The 27,339-nt window shown below is 41.6% G+C and overlaps 1 protein-coding gene across 9 annotated transcripts in view; it reads left to right on the forward strand.

Moving 5' to 3' along the window:
• flna (filamin A, alpha (actin binding protein 280)) overlaps positions 1 to 27,339 on the forward strand; it is a 70,857-nt gene that overhangs the window by 31,545 nt on the left and 11,973 nt on the right. For 2 of the 9 annotated variants that reach the window (XM_088930395.1, XM_088930406.1), the window contains exons 3-36: positions 83 to 334; positions 837 to 934; positions 3,665 to 3,812; positions 4,337 to 4,455; positions 4,852 to 4,929; positions 5,065 to 5,227; positions 5,927 to 6,127; positions 7,962 to 8,099; positions 8,199 to 8,325; positions 8,772 to 8,908; positions 9,217 to 9,434; positions 9,917 to 10,030; positions 10,324 to 10,467; positions 12,304 to 12,427; positions 12,575 to 12,735; positions 13,146 to 13,236; positions 14,030 to 14,199; positions 14,448 to 14,565; positions 15,003 to 15,265; positions 15,815 to 16,133; positions 16,379 to 16,552; positions 16,727 to 16,889; positions 17,353 to 17,513; positions 17,806 to 17,973; positions 18,309 to 18,432; positions 18,913 to 19,069; positions 19,585 to 19,774; positions 20,430 to 20,453; positions 22,333 to 22,580; positions 23,159 to 23,245; positions 25,310 to 25,409; positions 25,892 to 26,032; positions 26,262 to 26,390; positions 26,952 to 27,125. In XM_088930395.1, the coding sequence (XP_088786521.1) occupies positions 83 to 334; positions 837 to 934; positions 3,665 to 3,812; positions 4,337 to 4,455; positions 4,852 to 4,929; positions 5,065 to 5,227; positions 5,927 to 6,127; positions 7,962 to 8,099; positions 8,199 to 8,325; positions 8,772 to 8,908; positions 9,217 to 9,434; positions 9,917 to 10,030; positions 10,324 to 10,467; positions 12,304 to 12,427; positions 12,575 to 12,735; positions 13,146 to 13,236; positions 14,030 to 14,199; positions 14,448 to 14,565; positions 15,003 to 15,265; positions 15,815 to 16,133; positions 16,379 to 16,552; positions 16,727 to 16,889; positions 17,353 to 17,513; positions 17,806 to 17,973; positions 18,309 to 18,432; positions 18,913 to 19,069; positions 19,585 to 19,774; positions 20,430 to 20,453; positions 22,333 to 22,580; positions 23,159 to 23,245; positions 25,310 to 25,409; positions 25,892 to 26,032; positions 26,262 to 26,390; positions 26,952 to 27,125 (5,223 nt within the window). The remainder of the gene's footprint in view (positions 1 to 82; positions 335 to 836; positions 935 to 3,664; positions 3,813 to 4,336; positions 4,456 to 4,851; positions 4,930 to 5,064; positions 5,228 to 5,926; positions 6,128 to 7,961; positions 8,100 to 8,198; positions 8,326 to 8,771; positions 8,909 to 9,216; positions 9,435 to 9,916; positions 10,031 to 10,323; positions 10,468 to 12,303; positions 12,428 to 12,574; positions 12,736 to 13,145; positions 13,237 to 14,029; positions 14,200 to 14,447; positions 14,566 to 15,002; positions 15,266 to 15,814; positions 16,134 to 16,378; positions 16,553 to 16,726; positions 16,890 to 17,352; positions 17,514 to 17,805; positions 17,974 to 18,308; positions 18,433 to 18,912; positions 19,070 to 19,584; positions 19,775 to 20,429; positions 20,454 to 22,332; positions 22,581 to 23,158; positions 23,246 to 25,309; positions 25,410 to 25,891; positions 26,033 to 26,261; positions 26,391 to 26,951; positions 27,126 to 27,339) is intronic. The other 7 variants (XM_088930414.1, XM_088930440.1, XM_088930422.1 and 4 more) reach the window with 7 other exon arrangements.

The raw sequence follows: 27,339 nt of genomic DNA on the forward strand, positions 1-27,339 counted from the left end.
AATTCGATCAATTGAGTTTGGTTGGAATGAAAAATGAATCGCATCATAGCTTGATGGTGACTCTGCATATTGTCTCCTCCAGACTCCAAAGCCATTGTGGATGGGAACCTGAAGCTGATTCTGGGGTTGATATGGACCCTTATTCTCCACTACTCCATTTCCATGCCGATGTGGGATGAGGAGGAGGATGACGACGTGGCCAAACAGAAAACGCCCAAGCAGAGGCTGCTGGGATGGATCCAGAACAAGCTTCCCCAGCTGCCCATCACCAACTTCAGCCGGGACTGGCAGTCTGGCAAGGCGCTTGGTGCCCTGGTTGATAGCTGTGCCCCAGGTGGGTGTACGGTCAGCTTTGCAACCTGATGAATGGTGTCTGACTGCAGCTGTTTCAGAGAGAAGGCACTTAAAAAGCTTGTTTGTAGTTGGCTATATAAGCCCAAAGTAGTTCCTGTATGTCATAAAGGTGTTGCTTAATTTTGAGTAGATGTAGGCAAATTATGTACTGTATTCCATTTTCATTTTTGTAGGCTTGTAAACCTTTCAGTGCTGGAAGGGCCAAATTCTTCATTTAAACAACTTTTCCTGCACCCAGAATACTGTAAATGTTTAGTGTTCTTTATACAAAAATGTTCTCATTTATACCGGCTAGTAATGGTATAATTTTTAATATGGGTTCATAGTATGTATTATCTGTGCGTGCTCGTCAAAGAGCATGTCTAAACGGAGCATGTATTTATCCTGTACTGGCTATTTCAAGGTAAGGAAATGTATTGGGATGTAAAAAGTAACTTGTTCTGTTAGTGCACTGTGTAAATAAGTGAATTGGTCACCTGCAGGTCTGTGCCCTGACTGGGACTCTTGGGATCAGACGAAACCAGTGGACAATGCTCGAGAGGCTATGCAACAGGCTGACGACTGGCTGGGCATCCCACAGGTATAACCAAAACATGGGGACATAAGAAATCTGTCTGATTTGATCAGACCTTTTAGCTGGTCCTTGAAAGAGGTCAGGACATTGAATACAGCCACGTGGTTGGGTAGCTCATTCTAAACTTGCAGAAAGTAGTTCTCTTCCTTAAAGAGCTGTGTAATTCATCCAACAGCGAGAGTGCCACTTGGGCTTAAGAGCTTTTTATTGGCATGGCAGTGTTTCACTAGTGAACCTCGTAGTTCATCTTTGCTGTTCTGGTTGCTAGAAGCTTCCTGGTTTGGGGATATCAGCTTCTTTTACAGATGCTCGCACACCATATTTCAAAAATATTCTGGAATTTCAGCAGTCAGCCTTGCTCGTGTGTGATGTGATGCACCCTTAAAAATCTGTGACGTGAGTGTTGCTGATGCTTTTGATGATGCTTATGCAAGGGAGAACTGGGATGGCTTTCAGTATGCATTGATTGACTTGTCAAGACCATGGTTTCCCTAGTCAGCTAAATCTTTTCTCTTGTTTTAACTTCTTTAGAAAGGCTGTTAACCAATACTTTTAAAGTCTTCTTGGTCATGCTAAACTTTATTCCCAAAGTGTTAAGTTAGGCCCTTAAGGCTTTTTGAATTGAGCCATTGTTGGGTTCTGGTATCTGCTGCGTTATGGGACTCCTGTGCTATCTGGTAGCTGTCTGGGTCAAGAGCAGATAACCTTAGTGTTCCATTCTGTGCCCTGATGGAACTTTTGATGCAGCTGGTACTTTTAGTTGTCCTTCTGAATTCTCTCACAAGGAGTGGTTGCAGCATGGCCTTTCAGTGTAATGGAAAAACTAATTAAAATGAATGTACCCAGTGCAATTCATATTTAGGCATGAGTGGTCTCATTCCCAAGAGATCTTATGGTTTTGGCACTTCAGTGCTAATATCTGCTCTTGCAACGGTTGCTTTATAAGTAATGGCAAGCATGTTTCATTTTTAAACACTTTCCTTTGTGTTTATGCAGTTGAGGCGTCCTAGAATGTTCGAGCTGCAAATGTCATTTTTTTAATTTGTTGAATTACAGGAAAGGTGCTATGGTATGATATTTTGAAGTGCGGGTTGTCAAGGCATCTGAAAATAAAATGACAGTTGAATAATGTGGGCAGCCTTGTTTCCTGTTCTGGGTACAAGTTCCGCCCAATGACATGCAATTCTTTGTAATAGACTGGATTGTGTTTCATGAAATCTATAGAGAAAGTGTCCTTTCCTTTGCAGAGGACTTAAAACTTGACAAGATCTGGCGTAAATGTTAGCTTCTAGTCCAGACTGCTGGCTTGTGTTTTGTTGGAGTGGCTATATCGGTAATAGTGGTTTTTCTCCATCTTAAAATATTAATGAGTAAGAAACGTGAAGGGAATCAAATTTTATTTGGATTCTTAAATTTCGTTTTTAGCATAGTTTGTCCTGACAAGTAAAAGCAGTGCTTTTTCCTGTTTTATGGATGGAGTGGTCTGCAAATCAGAAGCTTGTTGTGGAACTCCCTGTGCACTGAATGCCCCCATATTACAGGCACTTCCTTCTTGAGGTCTCTTGTGATAAGTGGCAATAGAGTGGTAACGAGGTAAAGCTCTTGCTCAAATAGCCAAGCAAAGTTGGTGCGATGAGGCAAACTGAAGTGGCCTGCTGTGGTTGGGGGGGCTCCCTTTTTGTAGTAGCAAGTTGGTAGATCAACAGCAGGCTCAATGTAGAATGTGTGTCCCATTTGTAACACTGTGATAAGCAAGTTGGAAGTCCGAGCTGCTCTGTGAACACGGATTGGCACATTTTGGACTGCTTCATCCAATAGAGGGTTGCAGGAGAGCTGGAGTCTGCAAGAAAGGGTACACCCTGGATGGGACACCAGTCCACTACAGGGCTGCGACACACAAACCGATACAAACTCACACCAGAGTCATTTTTTCCAGAAGCCAATTAATATTGATGCCATATGTCTTTTGAGCTGTGGGAGGAAACGAGGACATGTAGCATTACCTCAAATGCTGCTAAATTTACAGTGCAGAGGGGAAGCTTTACTGTTGTGCAGGATAGCTTTTAATGCTCGAGGGTTCATTCATCATTTACCAAAAATATTCGGCTTTCGGTCTTTCCAAAATAGCCTATATGCTTTATGCTTTCACCATGTTAACGCACACTGCCTTGACCAGGAGCTTTTAAGCCCTGCACCTGGAGTGCCTCAGTCGAGCAGATTTGACAGGTAGCCTTTAAAAGATATTGGTGTCTAAAGGCATGGATCAATTTAACTGTGATCCGGTAAGCTAATGAGGTGTTCACTTAAGTAAATTGGAGAATTTGGAACGCATTAGTATTTCTCAACTCTCCAGGAGCAGTGTTCCCTCCTTCCTGAAATACGATTTTAGTTATTTAAACAAGTTTTCCTGTTCTTTAGCAGGTGATTTAGGGTGGCCTAAAGTAATTAACCCTGGTCCTAGAAAGTCCTGGTTCAGAGACCTTTGGCCTAGGCTTTTCTTCGGGAAGAACATGACATCACCCATTTTCAGTTTTCATCAATATTTAAATGCTGTAATAAAACCTACAACCCTTTTCTTTAGGTTTCCAAGGTTGGATTTCCACTGCAGTAACTTTTCCAAGTGAGGTCCAGATGTATACTCGGGGAAAGAAATGTCATCTTTCAAGATGACAGTGGATTAAGAGGAAGTATGGAGGCAGGTCTTGCTCATGTTTCTGTAATACTTTTCTAAATTAGGTTATCACCCCTGAAGAAATCGTGGATCCCAATGTGGACGAGCACTCCGTGATGACCTACCTGTCCCAGTTTCCCAAAGCCAAACTGAAGCCAGGGGCTCCCCTCCGACCCAAACTGAACCCCAAAAAGGCTCGTGCCTATGGGCCAGGTAATCCTTTTACTCTCTGACTCTAGTTCATAATTGAAACTAACTGCTCAACTTGTCTTTTTGCCATCTGTTTTGGCAATTTTTTTTTCTCTGATACTCGGTTTCAGATGGTGTTATTTTAGACCCTTGACTGGGGATTTTACTGTGCATGTCACTTGTTGACATTCCTAACGCACATTATAATCTAGCTACTGTCGGCTCAGTTTCCTTGCTGCTCTCTGCATTGGCAATAAAGGATAGTAATTGACCTCGTTTGGTTTTTAAAGCCTCGCCATTTAAACTATTGCATTGTTCATCGAAGAAAACCTGTGTAAAGAAGCTCATCTTCTGCAGAACCTCAGATATTTACTCCAGGGTTGTGGGTGCCAGTGTATTTGTAGTCATTACTTTTTAAAATGGTGAATCTTTTGATCAAGCATTCAAGGTGATCTCTTGAATTTCTTATGGTTTGTTGATGTAAATAGTCTCAGGGCAGCCCCAATTTAAGTTCTGTGTAAACCTTTTAAAATGTCTTGTTTATTAAGGGATTGAGCCCACTGGCAATGTGGTGATGAAGAAAGCTGAGTTTACAGTAGAGACCATCAGCGCTGGGATGGGCGAGGTTTTGGTGTATGTTGAGGACCCTGCTGGGCACAGGGAGGAGGTAAGACAGCTCACTAGACCACCTGTTGGGTTAGTGTGGCATTGCAGGGGTTTAGCAATGGAACTTAATTAGGGATTTTTCTAGAATGCTACCCGTGAATCTTAGTGAGGCTTTATAGTACCTTGTTTTCTGTAAATATTTGAAAAGCATTTTGTGATTAGATCAACTTTTGCATTAGGCTCCTTGTGGGGAAAAAATAGAAATAAATATCTTATGTAATTTTGTTGGGTTTTGGTCGGTTTTGAAGGATTTAATGTTCATATGAATTCCTTTAGTAGCACCTCAGTAGGGAATCAGTTGAATGATCAGTGTGACTTCTGTTGTCAAGCAGTTAGACATTTAGCAGCGACGCTGAATAATTGAGTGCAAGTACTGTATTCCTTTTTTTTTGTCTAGGCTAAGGTGACGGCCAACAATGACAAAAACCGCACCTACTCTGTTGTCTATATTCCCAAAGTGACTGGCACACACAAGGTAAAATTTCTTTCTCTTGGAGACTTGAGTTTATGGAATTTGTGCAGGTGCTGTAAATCTGCTGGTCTTAAGTTGGCATGGTGACTAAAGGGGCGATGGGCTTTCAGAGTTCTGATGTCAGTGATCTCTCGTCAGGTGACTGTGCTGTTTGCTGGGCTTCACATTTCCAAGAGTCCCTTTGATGTGGATGTGGGGATGTCTCAGGGTGATGCCAGCAAGGTGACTGCCCAGGGTCCAGGACTGGAGCCCAGTGGCAACATTGCCAATAAGACCACCTACTTCGATGTGTATACTGCAGGTACCTGATGATGATCACCGTAACTTATACAGCCCATGACCACCAAAACCACACATGCAAAACTTCTAAAATGCCATAAGAGACCTAGTGATGTTACAGTTGACATTGACTTTAAATGAATTATAAACTAGTTAACTATCAAATTCTAAGCCACACTTGACAAGTCAGTTTAGACTTTTAGAACTCTATGGTTTTCTCCATTTTGTAAATTCTATAAACGGCCATTTTACCAAACTTCTCCTGAGGACACTCGATTATAACCAATGTTTTAACAAAATTAAATGCATTTTATTTTAATTGCCTGTTGTCTGGAGTCTTACCACTTTTACAGTTCATGCTAATTTGTAACAAAGGGAGTCATTTGAAATTAAAACCTACTATGGCAGTCTTTTGTATGATGTGTTTCTGCCAGAGTATGTATAGTGATTCTTTGTGCACTGAGCACCATAATGGTAGATGTTTGATCATTATTCTGAAATATTGATGCTCTTCTAGCATTTTTGAAGTTAGACCAAAACAGGGAAATGGAGAATGATTCCATCAGGGGATCCATTGTGTCCCAAATAAAGCATTGGGGCCCCTTCCCCCAGATCAGTGATATTTCTGAATGGAATCTGTTAGTGCTATCATTGCACTTACTATACAGAAAGGGGGGGAATGTCTTGATTCTAATGTCTTCAATGTGGCTTTGACTTCCAGGTGCGGGTATAGGAGAGGTGGGAGTGTCCATTGTTGATCCTACTGGAAAGAAGGACGCTGTGGAGTGCAATATTGAGGACAAGGGGAACAGCAGCTACCGGTGTACTTACAAGCCCACAAAAGAGGGTGTCCACACCATCTACATCACTTTTGCTGGAAGTCAGATATCCAAGAGCCCCTTCACTGTCACTGTGGGAGAAGGTATGGGCAGTATTGATAATTTCTAAACCAGAGATGAGCGCTACTCAACCTGCTGTCAGTCAGCATCTTTCATCAATAACCTCAATTTTTAAGCTTCATTCCATTCCATAATCGGTAAGAAGGTGATGCTGAATCATGCATCTTAACTCCTCAGCCTCTAAAAGTATTGGCTGTCATTTTGAGGTAATAGTTATTAATAGTTTAAATTAAAGTTTAAATTGGATTAAAATGTTTAATCAGTTTGGAATTTGATTTTTTGAGAATTTTGATACAGGCAAGAACTATAAATAAGATCCTTGTACATTGGAGGGAATAGATTTACTTATCTTAGATGTTAGCTTTAAACATTCATTGTCTTGCCAATTCCCCCGTCCCCAAAGAAAAGTGGTTAAAATGTAATATTTTTACAATCAAGAAATTGGTACTAAATAACTTTAAGTTCAGAAAACTCCACCAGGTTGTTTCAATCATTTGGTTATGGTATTCTGAATGTATCTTGGTAAGGCTTGTTTTCAGACTAGCAGAATGTTTTAGATCTGTATTGTGTGCTTTTTCATTTTTGATCTTTTCTTTCCCTCAAAATGCTTTCCAGTCCAAATAGGACTTTTGGTGATGTCCCCTTCTCTCTGGATGAACTTTTTCGACTTCTGATGTCATTTCCTCTCTTTCGGTACTAGTAGTGTGCTATGCATGCTTGTATCTGTGCTTCTATGCCATGTTATAAATAGAATTGGAAATTATAGACCTTAGATAGCGTCACAGTTTTAAATGTAAACTGGCACTTTAACTTTCATTGCATCAGCCAATTAATGTTGGGCTTAGAATTGCCCTCTTTGGAAAAGGGTTTTTAGCAGTCTCAGACTAAAGATGCAAATAGCATCTCTGAATTAGTTCCTTGTTTTAAAGGTTTTGTAATGCATGCTGTGGTGTTCTGACATACACAATTTGTTTTATATTAAGTAGTTGGTCTCCAATTGAGCACATTACTCCTATACTGTGCATTGCTGTAATCTATCGTCTTCTGCAAGAGGTCTTGATCCTTTTCTCTGCATTGTGCTGCTTTTCTTACTTTTGACTCTGTTGCTGGGTTTGAGGTGACAGGCTCTTTATTGAGCAGGGGTTTGTGCTTTATCTAAACCATGCAGCAACCCCAGTGCGGAATATGCTGTCACATTTCCAAAGTATTTTCAGTCAAGACCATTTATCTTTCTTGGTTAGTGATCCTGCTTCCTTTATTTCAGGAAATGGTTATCCTTTTTTATAGTGAATGTTATGAGGACATGTAGACAACATACCCAATACCACTTGATGTTTTGCAGATGCAATGGCTCTTTCTAAAGAGCTTTGTTCCTTGCTCTCTGCCTTGTGTAGGCATAACAATGAGAATGCAACCTCTTAAATATATATTTGAAAACCATCCTATTATGCTATAGGTTTGCAGCCATCAGACAGAGCTGTTGTGGTCCTCAAAGTAGGTCCATTGGTTGCTTGGCAACATACCTCAAAAGCTACTATTGACCACCTGAAGGAGCCAAATTTGAATCTTTCCCAACCTCACCAGCGTTGACTTGAACCGCTTTGTGCTACCACTTGGGGGAATCTTGGCACTTGTTGGTAGCCAATAAAGGGACTGGTTAAGGTCTGAGTTCAGTTTGGCTTAAACATGAAAGAACCATGGTTTCCATTCATATTATTAAATTTCCTGGTGTCATTCTTCTAAAACACTCTGGGTAAACAAGATAAGACCTGCAAGTTCCAATAGGGTAGTACAGTATAACTTATCCAAGGATGTCGGTATTTTAGGAGACACTCATCCTTTTATCTCTTCCACCAGCTTGTAACCCATCTCTCTGTCGGGCAAAAGGCCGTGGACTTCAGCCCAAAGGACTGCGTGTCAAAGAGACTGCCGATTTCAAAGTTTATACCAAGGGTGCTGGTACAGGAGATCTGAAAGTCACTATCAAAGGACCAAGTTAGTATCGTGTCTTTCCATGCTTTGATAAAGTGAAGGTTGAAAATTGTTCAAATTTAAAATTGCATGGTTTAATTGCATTTGTTTGGCCCTCTCCAGAGGGTCTGGAGGAGCCTTGCAAGAAGAAGGACCTAGGCGATGGGGTGTACAGCTTTGAATATTACCCAACCACCACTGGGAACTACACCATCACCATAACATGGGGCGGTCAGCAGATCCCTCGCAGGTGAGCCATGGAACGTCATGGACGTTGCAATTAATGTTCATGTTGACAGAAGTGTCACAATGTTTTTAATTGTACATTACATTCTGAATATTTTCAGATTTTGTTTCTGGTCTTTTGTTTTAAAGTTCTCTGCAATCGAGAATGAGAAGCACTCTAAGATTTTCATTCTAAGCAGTCTTTCTGACTGGAGTTGACTCTTGCACAACTTGATGGTAAACTTGGGAGGTGAATATGCGTGGAAGGTTAAAGCTTCGTTTCCTCAGCCAGTTACCAGTGTGCATTTACCACAAGTCCCTGAATGGAAACGCATATCTTGCCTTTTGCCACCAGTTCTTGAATTCCTGTGAATTTTTAACTTGTCTCCAGTTGGTTAGATCTACAGGGTTGCTTTTACATTTTGCAGAGTCAAAACCAATTGCAAGTAGTGACTTTTTTCCCCCCCTCAGCCCCTTCGAGGTAAAAATCGGCACCGAGGCGGGACCGCAGAAAGTGCGGGCATGGGGTCCAGGGCTGGAAGGCGGAGTCGTTGGGAGCTCAGCAGACTTTGTGGTGGAAGCAGTGGGAGATGACGTGGGAACATTGGGTGAGATCTTTGCGATATGACCTAGTTGGAGAGACTCCTCCTGTATTTTTCTTAAACTGGTACTATTCTGTGTTTTTCTAACCTGAAGCTCACAGGAGCTAAATCCTGTAAAGGCCTCTATTCCAAGAGTCTGTCCCAAGAAAATGAGGGGGTGGGACACAGAATTGTTTAAACTGCAGTCATAAGCAAGCAGAAGACAAATTATGTCCTTTCATCCTTTTTATTCAGCTACTCTTGCATCTTGATAAGTTGTGTATTTTCCTCCTGTTGCATGTTTTTACTAATGGATCAGCGTGCTTGTCCCTAAGCCCATTGTTGGCATCTCCCAGGCTTTTCAGTGGAAGGGCCCTCTCAGGCTAAGATCGAGTGTGATGACAAGGGTGATGGCTCCTGCGATGTCCGCTACTGGCCCACCGAGGCAGGGGAGTATGCAGTGCACGTCCTGTGCAACAACGAGGACATCCAGTACAGCCCCTTCATGGCAGAAATCAAGCCATCACCAGGGAAAGACTTCCACCCGGAAAAGGTAATGTTCTTCCATAATCTTAAAGCTCTACATCCGAGCTACCATGGAAGGCCATGAGACTGGGACCAATCATCTTGAAATACCATTGGAAAGGGGTGATGGTCTTAGAGTAGTGGTGTAAATTCTCCAAGTATATCTTGCAGGGCTATTGGCATGATGTTGCTTAACTAACATCAAGAATGAAGCTTGTAGACATTGCTAAAGTTTTGCCCCGAGGTAAAGTAGATACTATATGTTGATGAAAATGTATTAACATTTACACATGAAAATGACAATATAGAATTTCAGTGAGGTACAGCTCGGCAAGTAGTGACTGTTTGACCATATTCAGTATGGATTGGATTTAGATTTGGTTCCTCCTTTTAACCTGTGTAACATGGAGAAATGCTGCTCTGTGGAGACTTGTGTGTTTCACACCCTGTGTAGAGGGGTTACTGAAGTGCTGATCTGATGGGTTTCTATGTGGGGTGCCTATACTACAGGTTAAGGCTTACGGCCCAGGACTGCAAAGCACTGGCTTGGCAATGAGCAAACCAGCCGAATTCACAGTTGATGCCAAGCAGGGAGGGAAGGCCCCACTGAAGATCCAGGCTCAGGTACAGTACACGCTTGACTGCACGGTGCTTCTGCAGAGCCAAGACCTTCGTAGCCTTGGCAGTTGGGGGAAACCCAGATCTGATGTGATGTGATATTTTGGAAGTGCAGTTTTATTGAAGCATTTTACATTTTCAGTGAAGCATGGTGCAGATTTCTTGAAGGCTTAATTCTAGCAGCCTGCCAAGACTATAAAAATGTTGAAACTCATTCTATCTTGGCTCAACCACTTTCAGTTTTAACAATGAAAAGTAATCTTGTCAGACACATCAGCCTTTTGCTCTGTTGCCTACAGGATGGTGATGGTAACCCTGTGGATGTCCAGGTGAAAGACAATGGCAATGGTACCTACAGCTGCTCCTACACCCCACGCAAACCCCTCAAACATACCGTCATGGTGTCCTGGGGTGGAGTCAACATTCCAGACAGTCCCTTCCGGGTAGGTATTTAACGAGCAGGGAAGAATTGTAACCAGGAATAAAAATGGAGTAACTGCATTTACAGCAACCCCTGAAGAACATTTTGTTTCTCTAGCTAATATGGATGCATTTTAAAGAAAAGTTAAACAATTCTTGGATCTGTGGTGGGGAAATATGAGGTTTAAGTTAAATATTGGAATGTGATTTTTAATTTGAGTTTGCTTGCACACTTCTCTTGTCTGTGTTGACCCATCACCATCGCTTTAGTTTTCTACCCTTGTGGAGGCCCTGTGCCACCATGAAACTTAGTTTCACCAGTGTTGCTTCATTAAATCCTCATGGGTGTAAACTGGAATGTAGATGCTGGCCTGTCTGTTAACTTGCATGTTTTCAAGTAATACAAGGAGGTCTGTTTTTTGGGGAATACTGAAGGGAACCGTAATCTTGGAGCACTTCATCTCTTAAACCCAGTTAAGAGCAGCATTCTTGAAGTGTATGGTCCGATGGAATTTGTTTTCCAATATAATTTTCTGTAGTCAGATGGTATTGGTTACCACATCTGAGAATTAATGTAAAGAGTTCCTTATAGTCTCTTCAGCTATCTGAAATGGAACCTGCGTTGCTTGGATCCTTTTCCCCACTGTCCTGTCATGTGCCAATAGAAAAGAATTGTAAAATGTGAACATAAGCAGTTATCCTCCTGTTAAAATAAAACACAGCCTCCGGTCAAATACCAAAAGTTCTAGAACATGCCATTGTTCATTTATTTGGGAATAAACTGTATGAGCAATTTTGGTCTGGGATTTATGCATAGTACAAAAGAAGCTTTTTAAGGCTACTAGTGACTGCTGGATGTTTTTCCATTCTTCTCATTATGGGCCTTAGTGTTGTCTTTGCTCTTGGCTTCACAATCTTGCAGAACAGATCTCTATTTATTTGCACAAAATCTGATATTGTTTGTGTAACAGTCTTTTAAATCTGAACTCTGCAACATGGGAGTTGGTGCTGATGGCTTCTTTTTCAAGTCTGTAAATGTGGAATCTATAGTTTTACTGTGGGTGGTCCTGGAATCCTTCCACGTACTCAGTTGAGGAATCCTGGTATCATCCTTGATCTGAATTTCTTATTAAGCTCATTTTCATATTGCTCTTTCTTTCGCATACCTCCCATTTAGGAGAAGAGCAAATGTATATTATAATGCAGTGCTTGCTTGTGTATCTGTATCTGATGCAAGAAGTCGCTAGTCAGTTTAATTTTGAAAGTTTAAGAAGGCCCTTAATCAAAATTGGCAGTGTTGCAGACATTGCTGGTACCCTTGTATGAGTTCACTTCCTCCAGTTACCATTCTGTATATTTGAAGGTCAGAATGACCAGTTACAGAGAAGGCCAAACAGTTCTCTTACAGCATTATTGGTTCCTTTTAAACATAAGGATAACTAACCCCAACTCTACATATCACACTTAAGTTCTAAAAATACTGCATCTCAGCTGCATGGATTTTGGTAAAAAGTCATATTACCTGTTTTAGCTTCTTTGGACAGGCTCCATGTGGAGTCAGACTAAAACTCAAAGTAGTACTGCTCTTTTTTTAAGAACTTGAAAGGATTCACATCCAAGTACAGCAGCCAGCTGTTCATCCCTTGTTTTTCACTTTTTGGGCTCTGGTCTTTTTCCCCTCAAAATGAGGTGCTAAACACCAGGCACCAGACACTAAAGCAGATGCTTTAAAATATTTGAAGCACCGTAAGGTATCGAGTGCTAGATGAAAGTTGGAATATGTACAGGAAGATCGTATGAACAGTTTGGCTTGAGTCTCTAGATTCTCCAGCCTCATCCTCCCTCCCTCTTGTTTCTAGATGAGCATTGGTGCTGGCAGCCACCCGAATAAGGTCAAAGTGTCAGGACCTGGGGTGGCCAAGACTGGCCTGAAGGCTTTTGAGCCGACTTACTTCACTGTGGACTGCTCTGAGGCTGGCCAAGGTATTTATCGCTTTTGAAATCTGCAGGGAAATGCATAGCTAAAATGTTATTTTAGGTAAATTTACAGTTTACTGAATACACCAAGGTGACAACTATCCATATGCATAAAATGAATTGATGAGTTGCTCTTGACATCTGTTGCTAAAGGGGACATCAGCATTGGAATCAAGTGTGCCCCTGGAGTGGTTGGTCCTGCAGAAGCGGATATTGATTTTGATATCATCCGCAACGACAATGACACCTTCACGGTCAAATACACCCCTCCTGGCGCTGGAAGCTACACCATAATGGTGCTCTTTGCTGATCAGGTAAGCACACAGGCTTAGAATATTTGTGGAAATCCTCACAATTCAGTAATTTTTGTATATTTGAACCAAAGTTCAGTCAACTTTGTTCCAATGTATTAAGATTACTTTTATAGTAAATGGGTTTATTTTTGTGTTGAAACAAATCTGAGTAAAATGTTTATTTATCATGGCTGCTTTATTTGTTCTTTAGCATGTGATAAGCTCTTGCCTGAAAACAGCCACAAGGCATGTCTTTTAGAAGTCTTCAGTGTCATTGTTTGCTACAGGCATTGTCACGGTCTCATGTATTATATTTATGCATTCGTGGCAAGGGAAAGTTTAGATATAACATTCCTGTTGCCTTAAAGTTCAAAGGGTGTTAGGTTACTGACCTACAGTAACAGTCCTGTTCTGGGTTTTTGTGTTTTCAGGCCATTCCAATGACTCCCTTCAGAATCAAAGTGGACCCATCCCATGATGCTAGCAAAGTCAAGGCAGAGGGGCCAGGGCTGAGCAGGAGTGGTAAGAACTTGGCCTGTGACTTTTGTAAAAGTCGTTCTGACCATTTCTAGAAATGGTTGAATTGCTGTACACCACAGACTGCCCAGTGACACTAGGGTGGAGAGGGCTGTGGAAATACAGTATTTTAAACATCTCTTGGGAGCACAGGAAAAATGAGACATTTGTAGAAAACTAGTTTCAAAACTATTTAAGCTTTGTACTGTGCAGACTACTCATGTAATGGAAAGCCCTGGAAGAAATGCAACATGTATCGGTTGCAGTTTCTTCCTGATGCTGCATTGTATAGATCTTGGGACACGCACTGTGGCGAAGTGTGTAATACGCTGTCCAGTGTGTTGTAAACATCTGTGGAAAGCACCTGAGTAACAGTACAAAATAAAAGGAAAATTGACTTCAGAAGGATTTGGTTCCCTGGCCCACAAAAGTCCCAAAAATTTAAAATGAGCAAAATCAAAACTGGTCAGTACTAAGGCATAGTAAATTTATCACCATTACTGCAATAATAGTAGTACCAACTGTATCGCTAGGAGATGCTAATACTGTGGAAAAGTTTCTAAAGGTAGAACTGCTGTCTGCACTAGCATGTAAATCAGTCAGCTTTGTGCAGTTTTCTAAATAGTGTCAAAGAGCTGATGCTACTACTTTCCTTACCAGGTACCTACTCTTTATGTATTTTCAATGTGTGAGTGTGTGTGTATGTATATATATACACTATATATGTATTGATTTATCAGATAGGCTGTCTCTCCAGATCATGTTCAAGAGTGCACTGAATACAATCCTTTTTTTTAAGGCATTGAGTGGAACAAGCCAACCCACTTCACTGTGAACACTAAAGGAGCAGGCAAAGCCAAGCTGGACGTGCAGTTCACTGGTCCAACCAAAGCCGACGCAGTGAAGGACTTTGATATTGTCAACAACCATGATAATACCTACACTGTCAAATACACTCCAGTACAGCAGGTATGGAAACCTGTTTGAGGGGCATCTGAAAAATTCTTCAAATACCATACTGTGAGAATCCAGTAATTCATGGCAGCAATCACGATGTATAGATACAGCTGTGTATGTGGTTGGGGCTAAATCTGACTTGAACTGCCATGTGTGGGACCTTACAGCCCTCTTTACTGGCTTGTTGATGTAAAAAATTGTATGTTCCTGAGAACCTTGTGTTAGTGACAAATGTGCAACTAAGGTTTTGGTTATTGCAGGGTAATATGGGTGTGAACGTCACCTATGGTGGAGACAGCATTCCCAAGAGTCCTTTCTCTGTTGGTGTGGCCCCATCTCTTGACCTCAGCAAGATTAAAGTGTCTGGGCCAGGAGAGAGTAAGTGTAGACATATTTATATTCACGGGCATGTTTCTGCAAAATTGAAGGGAGCCTATACAGATGTTCAGTGTTGGAATAGATAGTACAAGAAATGTAATTAACCAGATTGATGTAAGGATCTGATTCTGTTGTATTTTCTCACCCTTCTGCATTTCACATTAGATAACTTTACTATTATTGCTGTGCAGACTGTTGTACAGAGACGTATACAACAAATGCCTAGAGGCATTTAGGCAGAATCAAGCTTTTGAAATCCCAGGTTGTAGGATGGTTGTTTTTTTTTAGGTTGGACAATATTTCCCTACTAATAGATATCCAATCAGTTTCTAAACTGAGCTTTTTCCTCCACTTAAACTCTTTTGTGATTGTTCAAGATCTGGCCGGCAGGCCAAAAGTTTCTCCAAGTCCTCAACCCTGCTCCTCTTTGCTTCCAGAGATGACTGTTGGCAAGGATCAGGAGTTTACAGTGAAGTCCAAGGGGGCTGGTGGGCAAGGCAAAGTGGCAGCCAAGGTCACAGGTCCCTCTGGCAAGCCCGTGCCCTGCAAAGTGGAGCCTAGCCTGAGCCCAGAGACGAGCCAAGTGCGCTTCATCCCCAGGGAGCAGGGGCCCTACGAGGTGGAGCTGACCTATGATGGAGCTCCTATTCCTGGCAGCCCATTCCCGGTTGAGGCAGTGGCACCTGCAGATCCATCCAAGGTGAAGCAAGGGATTCGAACTTGAGCACCCAAGATAAATTGTTTAGTATTTAAAGGCATGTTATGCATAGAAATTTGGATTAGTCTGGAGATGGTAATTGCATGCCCCGTGTCCAACTTGGCTTCAAGTAAGGTACCATCTGATTTAGGCAGTGTTCTTTTAAGAGTAGTTCCAAATTGATCCAAGGATTTTGTCCAGCTGTTTCTTAAAAGAAAACAGGATGTGGACTTCAGCTTCAAATTAGACCTAAGGTTAAGCTCCTCATTGATATCGCACATTAGGTGATTGTTGTAAAGTGCTTAGCAGGATTAACTTGATCAGAGTCCTAGGCAATAAGTACAAGTTTAGGATTTCCATTATTTAAAAACATGAAATTCTGGAACTTAGGTTCCTAATGAGTTGATTTGAAAATATTAATGTAAAGTCAGTAGAAAGTTACTAAATCTTCCTGGGATGGTGTTGATGCAATATGCCACTGTTTCATGGTGTTATTGGTACACTCCTGGAACATGCCCGAGAGTGACAGTACCTCATTCTTACTCCTTTCAGGTTCGGTGCTCAGGCCCTGGCTTGGAACGAGCCAAAGTTGGGGAGACGGGGAAGTTCAATGTGGATTGTACCAACGCTGGTCCAGCCGAGTTGACAATCGAGATAATCTCCGACAACGGCACAGAGGCTGAGGTGCACATCCAGGACAATGGAGATGGCACCTACACAATCACTTACATCCCTCTCTACCCTGGTGTCTACACCATCACTATTCGCTATGGAGGCCAGGATGTGCCCAACTTCCCCGCCAGACTCACTGTGGAGCCTGCTGTGGACTCCACCGGTGTCAAAGTGTTTGGCCCTGGAGTTGGGAACAAAGGTGGGTGTTCATTTAGAACTCCCATTTCAGGTGATCTCCAGATGTCGCACTCGAAAGCTTAAGCCTCATCCTCTACTTTTAAAACTCTTCAAAGGCACCAGTTGCTGTTCTTAAATTAAAAAAATGGAATTTGCACTTACCAGGATCATCACTCTTAAGGTTATATACTTTTATTTAGGAGTTTATTAAGATGCAATGTTCTCAAAATTGAGGAGTGCTTCATGGTTACACTTTTTGCTCTCTAGGCGTTTTCCGTGAAGCTACCACCGATTTCACAGTGGATGCCCGTGCCTTAACCAAAAGCGGTGGCAACCATATCAAGACCCGAATCAACAACCCATCAGGCAACCGCACGGATGCCCTGATCCGGGACCTTGGAGATGGCACCTACCAGGTGGAATACACACCTTATGAAGAAGGTATCTTAAATGTGTTAAAATGGACTTGGAGCATGGTACCAATGCTGTTGCGATGTAAATTTTTAACAATGGTTAATTTAAATGAGAAACCACAAATGCAACATTTTCTGCAAGTATTTCCCCATCTGTTAGTAATCTTAACTGTCATAATGGTGCATCTCCCATGTTTTTAAGGTGTTCATAATGTGGAAGTGTGTTATGATGATGCCCCAGTGCCCAACAGCCCATTCCGTGTGCCTGTAACCGAGGGCTGTGACCCTGCCAGGGTGAGAGTTCATGGACCAGGGCTGCAGAGTGGCATCACCAATAAACCAAACAAATTTACTGTTGAGACTCGGTAGGTTTCATGGAAAATCAGAATGCATGCTTTCAGTTTCTGCTCTGTATGGTTTTTTAAATTGGAAACATTCTTTAACTTTCCCCCCTCACATTCCTGTTGTCTTTTGAACTGTAATTCATTCACATCTAGGGACTTGTTTCCAAAGATCTTTTGTTCCATTTAGTAATGCAGAATCATCCTGTTGCCGACACCTGAATAGCAATTTCTGTGCTCTGATTGCCATATCACTTGAGGTACTGTCTAGCTTATAATGCCTTGAACTCGAACAGAATGCATTTGAGCTGATGCCGTCTGTATATACTTTTTGAATATACAATACCATTTAATTTAAATCTTATAGTGAAATAACTAGATGTTAAGTAAAAGTTTCTATGCAGAAAATGCCCACTGTACTTCAGATGTGTAGGTCACCAAAACAAGCAGAGTGCCTAATTCTTGCAATGTGTTTTGTGTATCCTAGTGGTGCTGGCACAGGTGGTCTGGGTCTGGCAGTGGAGGGTCCATCAGAAGCCAAGATGTCCTGTACAGACAACAAGGATGGCAGCTGTTCTGTTGAATATGTGCCGTATGAACCCGGCACCTACAACCTCAACATAACCTATGGTGGACAGCCTGTGAAGGGTAAGCAAAGTGCTTGCACACCAAAAATGAGACTTGGCAAACTTAAACAAGTAAATCAAAAGATGAGCAGTCGTTGCTTTGTTGTGCCTGAGATTTTTAGAAAATACTTTCAAACCTAAATAAGATGTTGATGTTTGGGGGGGGGAGAGAGAAGTGATTCATTCAGTTTGGAGCTTGATTTTTCTGCTCTCCTGAGAGAAATCAGGTTTATTTATAACTGAATGCTGCTTGTGGAGTCTCTTGTCAAAATTATAATGCATGTTTTGAACCCGACTCTTCCTCTCTCCTGCAGGAAGTCCATTCTCTGTGCCCGTTCACGATGTGGTGGATGCTTCAAAGGTGAAGTGCCTGGGACAGGGTCTGGGCAACAATGTGCGTGCCAACATACCCCAGAGCTTCACAGTGGACACCAGCAAGGCAGGGGTGGCACCTCTCCAAGTGCGGGTACAAGGACCCAAAGGTAGTCTTAGCTTGATGTCCTTGAAAAACCCCATCGTTTTGAACCTCTGGTTACCCTGCTTTTCATGAACTGCAGTCATTTATGCACTTCCTCCTTTTGATGATTAGAGGAGAATAAGTTATTTCACAGCCTCAGAACCATTTTTATAGTTTAATGTGTTTGAGAGAGGCACCTGGGTGCTTTTAAGAAAACTAAAACTAATTGTTTCTATTTCAACCAAAGAAAAGTTGGAACAAAAACCAGTGACAGAACATCCTGCAGAGATGTGTGGGGAAATCTGAAACATACTTCCATTAACAATTGTTTTCTAATTTTTGATCTTTTGTGTCCATTAGGTGTTGTGGAACCAGTGGAGGTGGTGGATAATGGAGACAAAACTCACACTGTCAGTTATGTGCCAACGAGAGAAGGACCGTACTCGGTCAGCGTGTTGTATGCAGATGAGGAAATTCCACGCAGGTAACCAAACATGAAACCTTCCTGAGCTTGAAGTGATCCAGGTTTTAAAACATTACATTAAGATAAATAGTTTTATTAATTGAGTTAATGGGTTTTGCCCTGAGTAGACCTGAAAACTATGGGAGAGGCTTCCTTTAATTTGAAAATGGCTGCCTTATACAGTACACTTGTAAACATGAGACTCATGAACCCTGAGTCTTCTATAGTTGTTGCATTTAAAGTTATATTGAGTTTTACTTTGTTTACAATTGTTTTAGAAAATGTTTGGGTTATAAGAGTTTTTTTAGGATGTAATGATTGTGTATTTAACCAGAGCTTTGTGGGTTCAGATACAACAGCAGTACCCTACTGGGTATCCTATTCCAGGATGCTTCTTGCATAGTTCCAGTAAAATACCCTGCTATTTAATGCTTACATGTGTAAGTTGGCAAAATGAATGAGGTATGTCTCGAATCACTTTTCTTTGTGCTTGCACATCAGTCCGTTTAAGGTCAAAGTGTTGCCTACTCACGATGCCAGCAAAGTGAAGGCAAGTGGGCCTGGGCTCAACACCACAGGCGTACCTGCCAGTCTGCCCGTGGAGTTCACCATCGATGCCAAGGATGCAGGGGAGGGGCTGCTAGCAGTGCAGATCACGGTAAAGTGCAGTGGTTTTGGACAGACCAGTCAGGACTTTGCTTGTTGCACTTCATTTATAACAGGGCAGCTGTCAGAAAGAAGACGGATCTAGTGTTTTTTCTTCCTCCTTGAAACGGGTTATTTTGAATACCTATTCTGTATAAAGCACTATTACTTATTGCAGGCTGGGGAACTTCAAGCTGTTTTCAATAGTGACTGAAGTATAAATTTAAACTAGCAGTACTGTATTACCATTATAAATTTGACTTGTCCAGTTTTCTGCTTTTCTAACAGGCTTGAAAAACCATTATAACAAGGGCTCAAGGTATATTTATCATACTTGGAGGATTTAGAATTACTTTCAGAATGGCTTTGCACAAAGTTGCTAAAGCCCATTTCCCTAATAGGCTAAACCTTGCTCTTAAATGAAAGCAAACCACTGCATATCCAAATTGGCTATGAATTCCCAAAGCCTTTACTTGAAAGGGTCTCATTCTGATGGCTTACCTGTATGTGTTCCCTATTTGTGTATAGGACCCAGAAGGAAAACCCAAGAAAGCCAACATTCGGGACAACCAGGATGGGACCTACTTGGTGTCTTATGTCCCAGACATGACTGGGCGCTACACTATCCTAATCAAATATGGAGGGGATGACATCCCGTACTCTCCCTACCGAATCCGTGCTCTGCCAACTGGAGATGCCAGCAAGTGCACTGTCACAGGTACCCCTGAACTTCTCCCTTTTATAGCGGATCGACTGCTGCAGAAACAAGAATCTTCAACCCTTCAGATTTGGGAAGGTTATTTTGATTTTATAAACGGCATAGGATTATTAATATACTTCCATGATTTCAATTAAATAAGTCATTCTAGAAGTCAGCGGGCACTTAAAGTTCCGGGTGCAAATTATACATAGTCACCATGTTGTTGGGGACAAGAAAAAAAAAGTGATCCGAGATCCTTTGGGAAGTACTGTGTAAATGCAAGTAACTTTTAAAGTGACTGTGCAAGAGAACCTGTCCTGAAGAGCCGAAGATGGAAGCTGGATCTTAAGTTTGTTTTTTAGGGTTATACTGTACCCCATGAGTTCTAAAAAAATAAGCTCCTGTCAGACATTGTAATCAGTGTGCAAAATGGCGCTAAAGCAACCCCCTCCTGCCCCTCACGAAGGGTCACCTGATTTTTCACGCTTTCACCAACACCCCCAACACGATCTACTTCATTCTGCTGCTCACATTTAAATCACAATGTTTTTTTATAATCATCTTTTGTTTTCGAGCACACTTTGTTGCTTTTTTGTTCCTGTTGCCATTTTTTTCCCCAAATTTATTTTGATCTCACCTGTATCTTTCTTTGCTCTCTGCTTCTCACCTTCAGTCTCAATTGGAGGTCATGGGTTGGGTAAGCGCTTTGTAATTTTTTTGCATGAACACTGGCATTGGTATCCTACAATAATGCTATTAACCTGCAGCTTGCGGTATTTTTGCCTTTCTGCTTTTGGTATATTCCCAAATACTGTCCCATATACTGACTATATCGGGGGGTGATTAAATTCTAAGGAATGTCTATTACTATCTAGCAGATTTAAACAGGGATTAGAAAATGGTGTGGAAGCTTCCCTAGTAAAGAGTATTTACTTTAAAGGTTGGTCATGGTGCAAAAGTTCCATGTTCTTGGGTTTTTTGGAAGATGAATCTTGTTAAACCAAGAGCTATGGCTGATGGGGGGGGGGAAATAAGTCGGCTAAACCGAGATTGGAAAAAGTACATTGGCACACAGTTGGTTTTGACATGATTCTGCAGGGTCCCAATGTTGGGTTCTTGATGGGTGACAGTTTAGAGTGGTATTGTCCTGGGGTCTTTCGTTTAAGAGGCTGCACTTTATCCTTCTGAGAGAAGCATGTTTGCATCCAGACTAACTCCCCAGTGGTTTGGGCTTTCTGGGTAAATCTTTACAAAGACTCAGTTTAGGGCTCAGATAATTGGAGGGAAGAATGTCAGAATCTGTGGTTGGAGGTGACGGACTGTAAGAATGAGAATGTAATCTAGTGCCAGGTGGGTAACTGGCTCTTCCACTACAGGTATTTGGCACAGATAACTCATTAAATCAAACAAGCTTGTTCTGCCAATCCATCAATGGAGTGCCTTTGAAGGAGTGAAGAATTGACTGAGTAAGATGGAGAAGCACTTTTGTCCTGGGAAGCTACTGTGTTCTGAATTGACTTCTAACTGAACGCTTGGTCACCTTGAGGTCACTTTCTGGATATCTACTGGTTGGCTTATCAGAAATCAATCTAAAACCAGGATGGTTTTATTTCTCTTAGATAGGGTTGCAGCATCAAGTTTTAGAAAAGAGCTGTTATGCGAGTTACTGGAGGATTTAGGCAATTCAACCTTAACGGGAATAGTTTAGGTTCTATTCAAGGTTTAGGTTTTAGAGGACTTGGAGTTTCTCTCCTTGGGTTCTGGCTGTGTAACAGCTTTACCAAGTTCCATTCCTTGAATGTGGCACCTAATACTCCTCTAACTTGGTAGCATGGCTCTGGAATGCGCTTTCCTGTTGGCTGATGGAAATAAGCCTGTATATAGTTATTGGTAACAACAGAACTAGTTGGTTCCCAGTATTCAGGAATCTGGAGAAACAAAGGAGGCAAGAAACCAGAAATGTTTGGGCTTAAAGTAGTCTAGATGCAAAGCGGACAAGCCAAAAATACGAATTTTAGTTGGAGATTCAACGGAAACTTATCCCTATAACAACCATTGGTTCTTTTGACTGGGCTCGTGACATAATTGCTTTAATTTTCTATGCAGACCTTGCATGTGAGTGGAATTGTTCTTCGCCTTCAACGTAGTAATATTAAAGGGATTTCCATTTTTAGTTGAGTCAGGATATAGTTATGCATCAAGGGGCACAGTGCAAGTCACCTAATGCCTGTATTGCAGTAATCAAAGCCTTGAAAAGGTGTTGCTAACAAAAGTTGGGATAATTATTGGAACACCTAGAAAAAGGGGCTAGGAATTAAATCTAAAATTAATGAAATCTAAAATCTACATTTTAGTTCCCTTGAAGTCGTCACAGCAATTGAAGAAAATTGTTTGCAATGCAAATAGCATGTTGGTTTCTCCAGTTTCATGAATGTTGTGGTACATTTTGGAGTCTAGGTCTTGGTTGAAGCATGGTATGCAATGGGGCAGATTTGTTGGAGGAAGGGATAGTTGGGCACCCATGTGATTGGGGGAGGGATTTTGATCACCCCTTTTCCTTATGACATTGGGCACAGGTGCTGGAGTGGGCCCCACCATCCAGATAGGAGAAGAGACTGTTATCACAGTGGACGCCAAGGCAGCTGGAAAGGGCAAGGTGACCTGTACCGTGTGCACCCCTGATGGCACAGAGGTGGACGTGGATGTTGTTGAGAACGAGGACGGCACCTTTGACATCTTCTATACTGCCCCACAGCCTGGCAAATATGTCATCTGTGTGCGGTTTGGAGGGGAGCACATCCCCAACAGCCCCTTCCAGGTCACTGTAAGTAACATTTCTATGTACTGGATTTTTCCTTGCATCACTAGTTTGAGTGCATCAGTTTTACTACTGACTGAGATGGGGAGGGTGGAGTTTTGTACTCTTAAAAGCAGTTATATTGATAGTTATAGTCCAACATCGCTGTGTTCAACAAAAACGATCTGAATCAATTTAGAGATCAAGAGAATCGGGGTCTTGCCTTAAATGAGTGGAGTAACTGAACAAAATTTCTACTTGGGTCTCCAGTTCTTGAATCTTGCAAGCTTATAGTTTGAATGCATGATAAAGTCCATGCGACAAGATTTGTTGCAATACTTATACTAATTTGAATTTGAGCCCCTTAATATTCTTCTGTAGTCCGCAGATTTATGTACCATTTTATGGGTGGTGTTGAGGTTGTTTAGTATGGACGGTGAAAGATTTTCTGTCTTTGTCCTGCTGTATCCTCATTCTTTAACAGCTGCCATATTTGAAGAAGGCCAAGGTCTGACTCTGAAGGCAGTTTTCCCTCATGTTCACTGACTTGTCCACCTTCTCTTCCCCCAAACCTCTCTTCCCTCCCTCTTCCTTTGGATTTCTAGGCCCTGGATGGTGCTCCCACTGAACAGATGCTACAGCAGACTCAAGTGCCCCAGTATGCCTACGCGCCCGGTGTAGGGCAACCTTGGGTACAAAACCATTACCCTTTTTTTGGTCTTCTGGAAACCTGTCTCCTTGTGACTTCTGTCTTCATTTCAGTGGGCTATAGCGTTTTTGTCTACAGAGGATTCTTCCCTTGATTGAATTATTTTATTTCAGATAGTGGTTTTGCTGGGGTTATCTGTTTATTTACTTTAAGAGTCAGTTTTGGGCACTCCCAGGTAGCTTCGCCAGTAGAGGTGTTCAGATGGCGTGCAGATCCAGCCTTGTAGGACAAATCCCCAATTTTTGTGGGATCTTTCTTAAAGGTTGTCCAAGTGAGTGAGCTGTAGTGTTTGCCAATATCCAATAAACCAGTGTTGGAAAGGGAAGAAAAGACTTAGTTGGTTGAGTTAAGGGCACTTGGATTGGGATTACATTATGCAATATAAATGGAAGTGTAAGAACTTGTACTTTCTCCTTTTACATGGGTCAGTTACTTAACTGACCCATGAAATGGAGTGGATTCAGAAATTCAAATCTTGTGACCAAGTTAATGCTGATTTATATCCTATCCAAGAGCTCTCAAATATTAAACTTATTCCAGCTGTCCTGAATGGAAGTGGAAAGCCTTAATTTGAAGGTGTGGGGAAGGTAGACTCCACTGCCTTCAGTCATGGACTTTTTTATAGATCCTAATAGTATTTTTTTAGCAAGCCTACTTAAATGACAGTGAGAGAATCCCTCTGTTACTTCACTTTGTGTTGGGTTTGTATGCATTCTAAATTACAAGCTCCCTGCTGCATAACTTAGGGTTAAGGTTTATAAGATTAATCGGTCCTTTTAGCAGGCCGGCTCCATGTAAGTGATTATTAGCAGCTTGGGGCACAAAGCAGGATTTCACCCTGGGTGGGCTGCCAATTTATCTTGGTGTACATGCACACTTGAAGATAGACGCCAATGTATTTGGTAGCACACAAATCCCATGCTGACCTGGGAGACCTGGACTGAGAGCTGCACTTTACTCAGCATCTGCAAACCTTAGGAAGATTTTTTTCATGTATTTGCTATGAAAAGTAGACTTTCACCAGGCTGTTTTCCTGTTTTTACTCCTTTGTTTTGACTAACCCAGTTCTTGGACTCATGTGTATGAAGATACTGACATGGTTAATGTCTTGATTTCCTCCCCAGTCTTTTAAAGCCATCCTGTTTTTTTTTTTTGCCATCTGTTTTGTTGCATTCATTTCACCATTAATGATCATGCTCTATCCAGCAAGGGGAGCTATTGGGGCTGTTTAACTTGTTCCTTCTTCACCAGCCATCTTGTTCCATTCCTGCTTCTCCAGGAGTCTTCATTTCAGATTGTCTGGTGGCTATGTCCAGTCACTTACTCTGGGAAAGTGTGATCTGTGCATCAATGTTTTTGTTTTCAGCTTTTATGTGTGGGTCTGTAACCTCAGCCATTTCATGCTTTTATTTACTTCCCATTTCTTTCCAGCCGTCTTTCCAAGCATTGTGAGTGTAACGTGGTGATGTTAACCATTTGTGGGGTCTGTGCTTCAGACAGCAGCAGGGGTCTGGCTTTAAGGTGGCTAGTTTGAAAATGTGCCAAGTCATCGTGAACTCAAACTCTAGGTTGCAGAAGAACAAGTAGAGGTTATACATTTTTTTTGGTAGGGTATTAATCTCTACTTCCTAATGTATATAGAAGGTTCTATATTGTGCCATGTATTTTATCTGGATTTGGTCAGATGTTGGGAACATCTGGTTTCTCTTTGTGCACAATCTACAAGTAAAATCTTTTTGGAAGACCCAGCTTCATCTTTCCTTTCAAAGATGAAATGCAGTGGCAAAGCTATATAACACTTGAAATTTAATCAAGGAATGCTGCTGGCAGGGATTATTAATCACTTGTTGGTTGAGCTCTGCAGAATCTTTATGCACTACAAATGTTAGATGTTCTAGACTAGGGTCTAGTTTGCATTTGAATTTAGTAAAGTTTGCCAAATATCCACCTTTTCTCACGCAATGTGCTGCTGACTGAAGTGTCCAACAATTTGTCCTGTCTGTTCACTTGACTTCTCAGTAAAAGTTTAAACTTCCCCACCATTTAGGCTACTGACCGCCCAGTGGGCATGAATGGGCTTGATGTGGCTGGACTGCGGCCTTTTGACCTAGTCATTCCTTTCACCATCAAAAAGGGAGAGATCACAGGTAAGTTCTGTGCTTGCACCTTAATGGTTATTTGGATTTGTCACCCTTCTGCATAAAGATGGATCTGTCCATAGCCTAGTACAGCATGTAAGGCCTGATTCACAGGTCTGTGGGAATAGTGATGTTTATACCTTGGGAATGGATAATCCAGCTGGTTTGACAGGGCTCTCTAAATCATTTGAAACAAATTCCCTCAGGTTTTGTATCCCTAGCTGTTTATTTTTTTGGAAGGTTAGTTGAGTTATACGGCTGAGGACTTTCCATTTGTTACAGTTTTGCTTTGTATTTCATCTGTATATGCACAAAGCATATGTCAAATATGAAACGGGCAAATTCTTACTATAGTGTTTCAATCTAGAACCCGATCTACTGTACATACACCCTTTCTTTGTCAGCTTTGAGGCTTGCTTGCTGGAAGTTAAGTAGTGTGATTGATCACTGTAATGCTGAATTACAATAAGGAATTTTTCTCCTTTTTGTAGGTGATGTGAGGATGCCATCAGGCAAGATTGCCAAGCCTGATATTACTGACAATAAGGATGGTACAGTGACAGTCAAATATGCACCCACTGAGGCTGGCCTACATGAGATGGACATCAAATACGATGGCATCCACATTCCAGGTACTATTGCACCCAATAACATTTGGCTGTATTGGAGGACTTATTTTGCCAGTATCTTTATGGCCAGTTTCCAAGTATTTTATTACTTGGATTTAAGTAGGGCTGCCTTTAGATTTTCTGTAACTTAACCTATTGGTTTTGAAGCATTTTCTTGAAATGTAGAAATGATCGAAATATCATGAGGGTCCAGGGAAGCTGTTTTTTCAATGTGTTTCTCTTGTGTGTACAGGTAGCCCACTCCAATTCTATGTGGACTATGTGAACAGTGGGCATGTGACTGCATATGGACCTGGTCTGATCCATGGCATGGTCAACAAACCAGCAATCTTCACAGTCAACACGAAAGATGCTGGAGAAGGTAATTACCCCACTTCTTCAGTCTTACATCTGAGGGAACTGATCCTTTTGTGTGACAGTCCTGATTAACATGGTGCATTTATCCTATCTATAGCATTAGGTTATCTGACAGTAAATCCCCTAGATGCTAGTCCATTGCATGTTAACCTCACCATGAATAGGAATACCCATTTAAGCATCTAGGTTAAATGAAACAATAGGAGTAATTTAATAGGAGTAATGGTACATGTTTTGCTTCTAGGATTTAAATGGATAGAAGGCCTCTAATTACAGCTTCAGGCTGTTCTCCAATGAGAGCCTCCCAACAGCAGAATAGTTTGAGATCTAGATCAGCCTTGTGCATGACATGTTACTAAATATGGATTTACTTGTATATGGTCAATTTCTTGTGGCAGTGTTTCAGGTTAGAGAATCTTTGGTATTTACAGTCAAATTAGATAAGTTGCCATATGGATTTATATAATTCACAAGTCTCATCTGAGATTAGGTTGATGCTGGATAAGAGAAGCGTTGTTTTAAGGTGACGAGGTTGCTGTTATACTGACTTTAACCATTTTTAAAGGTGGGCTATCTTTGGCTATTGAGGGACCCTCAAAAGCTGACATCAGCTGCACTGACAACCAGGATGGAACATGTACTGTATCTTACCTGCCTGTTCTGCCTGGAGACTACAATATTCTGGTTAGATACAATGACAAGCACATTCCTGGAAGCCCCTTCGTAGCCAAAATCACTGGTAAGGACAAGTTTGTGTCCACTCTGACACTGCACCCACTGTGTGGAATACCACAGCCCCTAGAGCAGTGGTTCTCAATCTTGGAAACAGCCCACAATTCCTCCCCACTTGGGTTTTGTCTTTCAGGTAAAATTCAAACCGTATAGTGATTACATATGGTCACCAGCACAAAGTTTTAAAGTGTTCTTTCACATTGTGGCAGAATATCCGTGAT

Source organism: Atractosteus spatula, chromosome 2 (genome assembly GCF_055471065.1).
Source record: "Atractosteus spatula isolate fAtrSpa1 chromosome 2, fAtrSpa1.hap1, whole genome shotgun sequence".
Lineage (NCBI taxonomy): Eukaryota > Metazoa > Chordata > Actinopteri > Semionotiformes > Lepisosteidae > Atractosteus > Atractosteus spatula.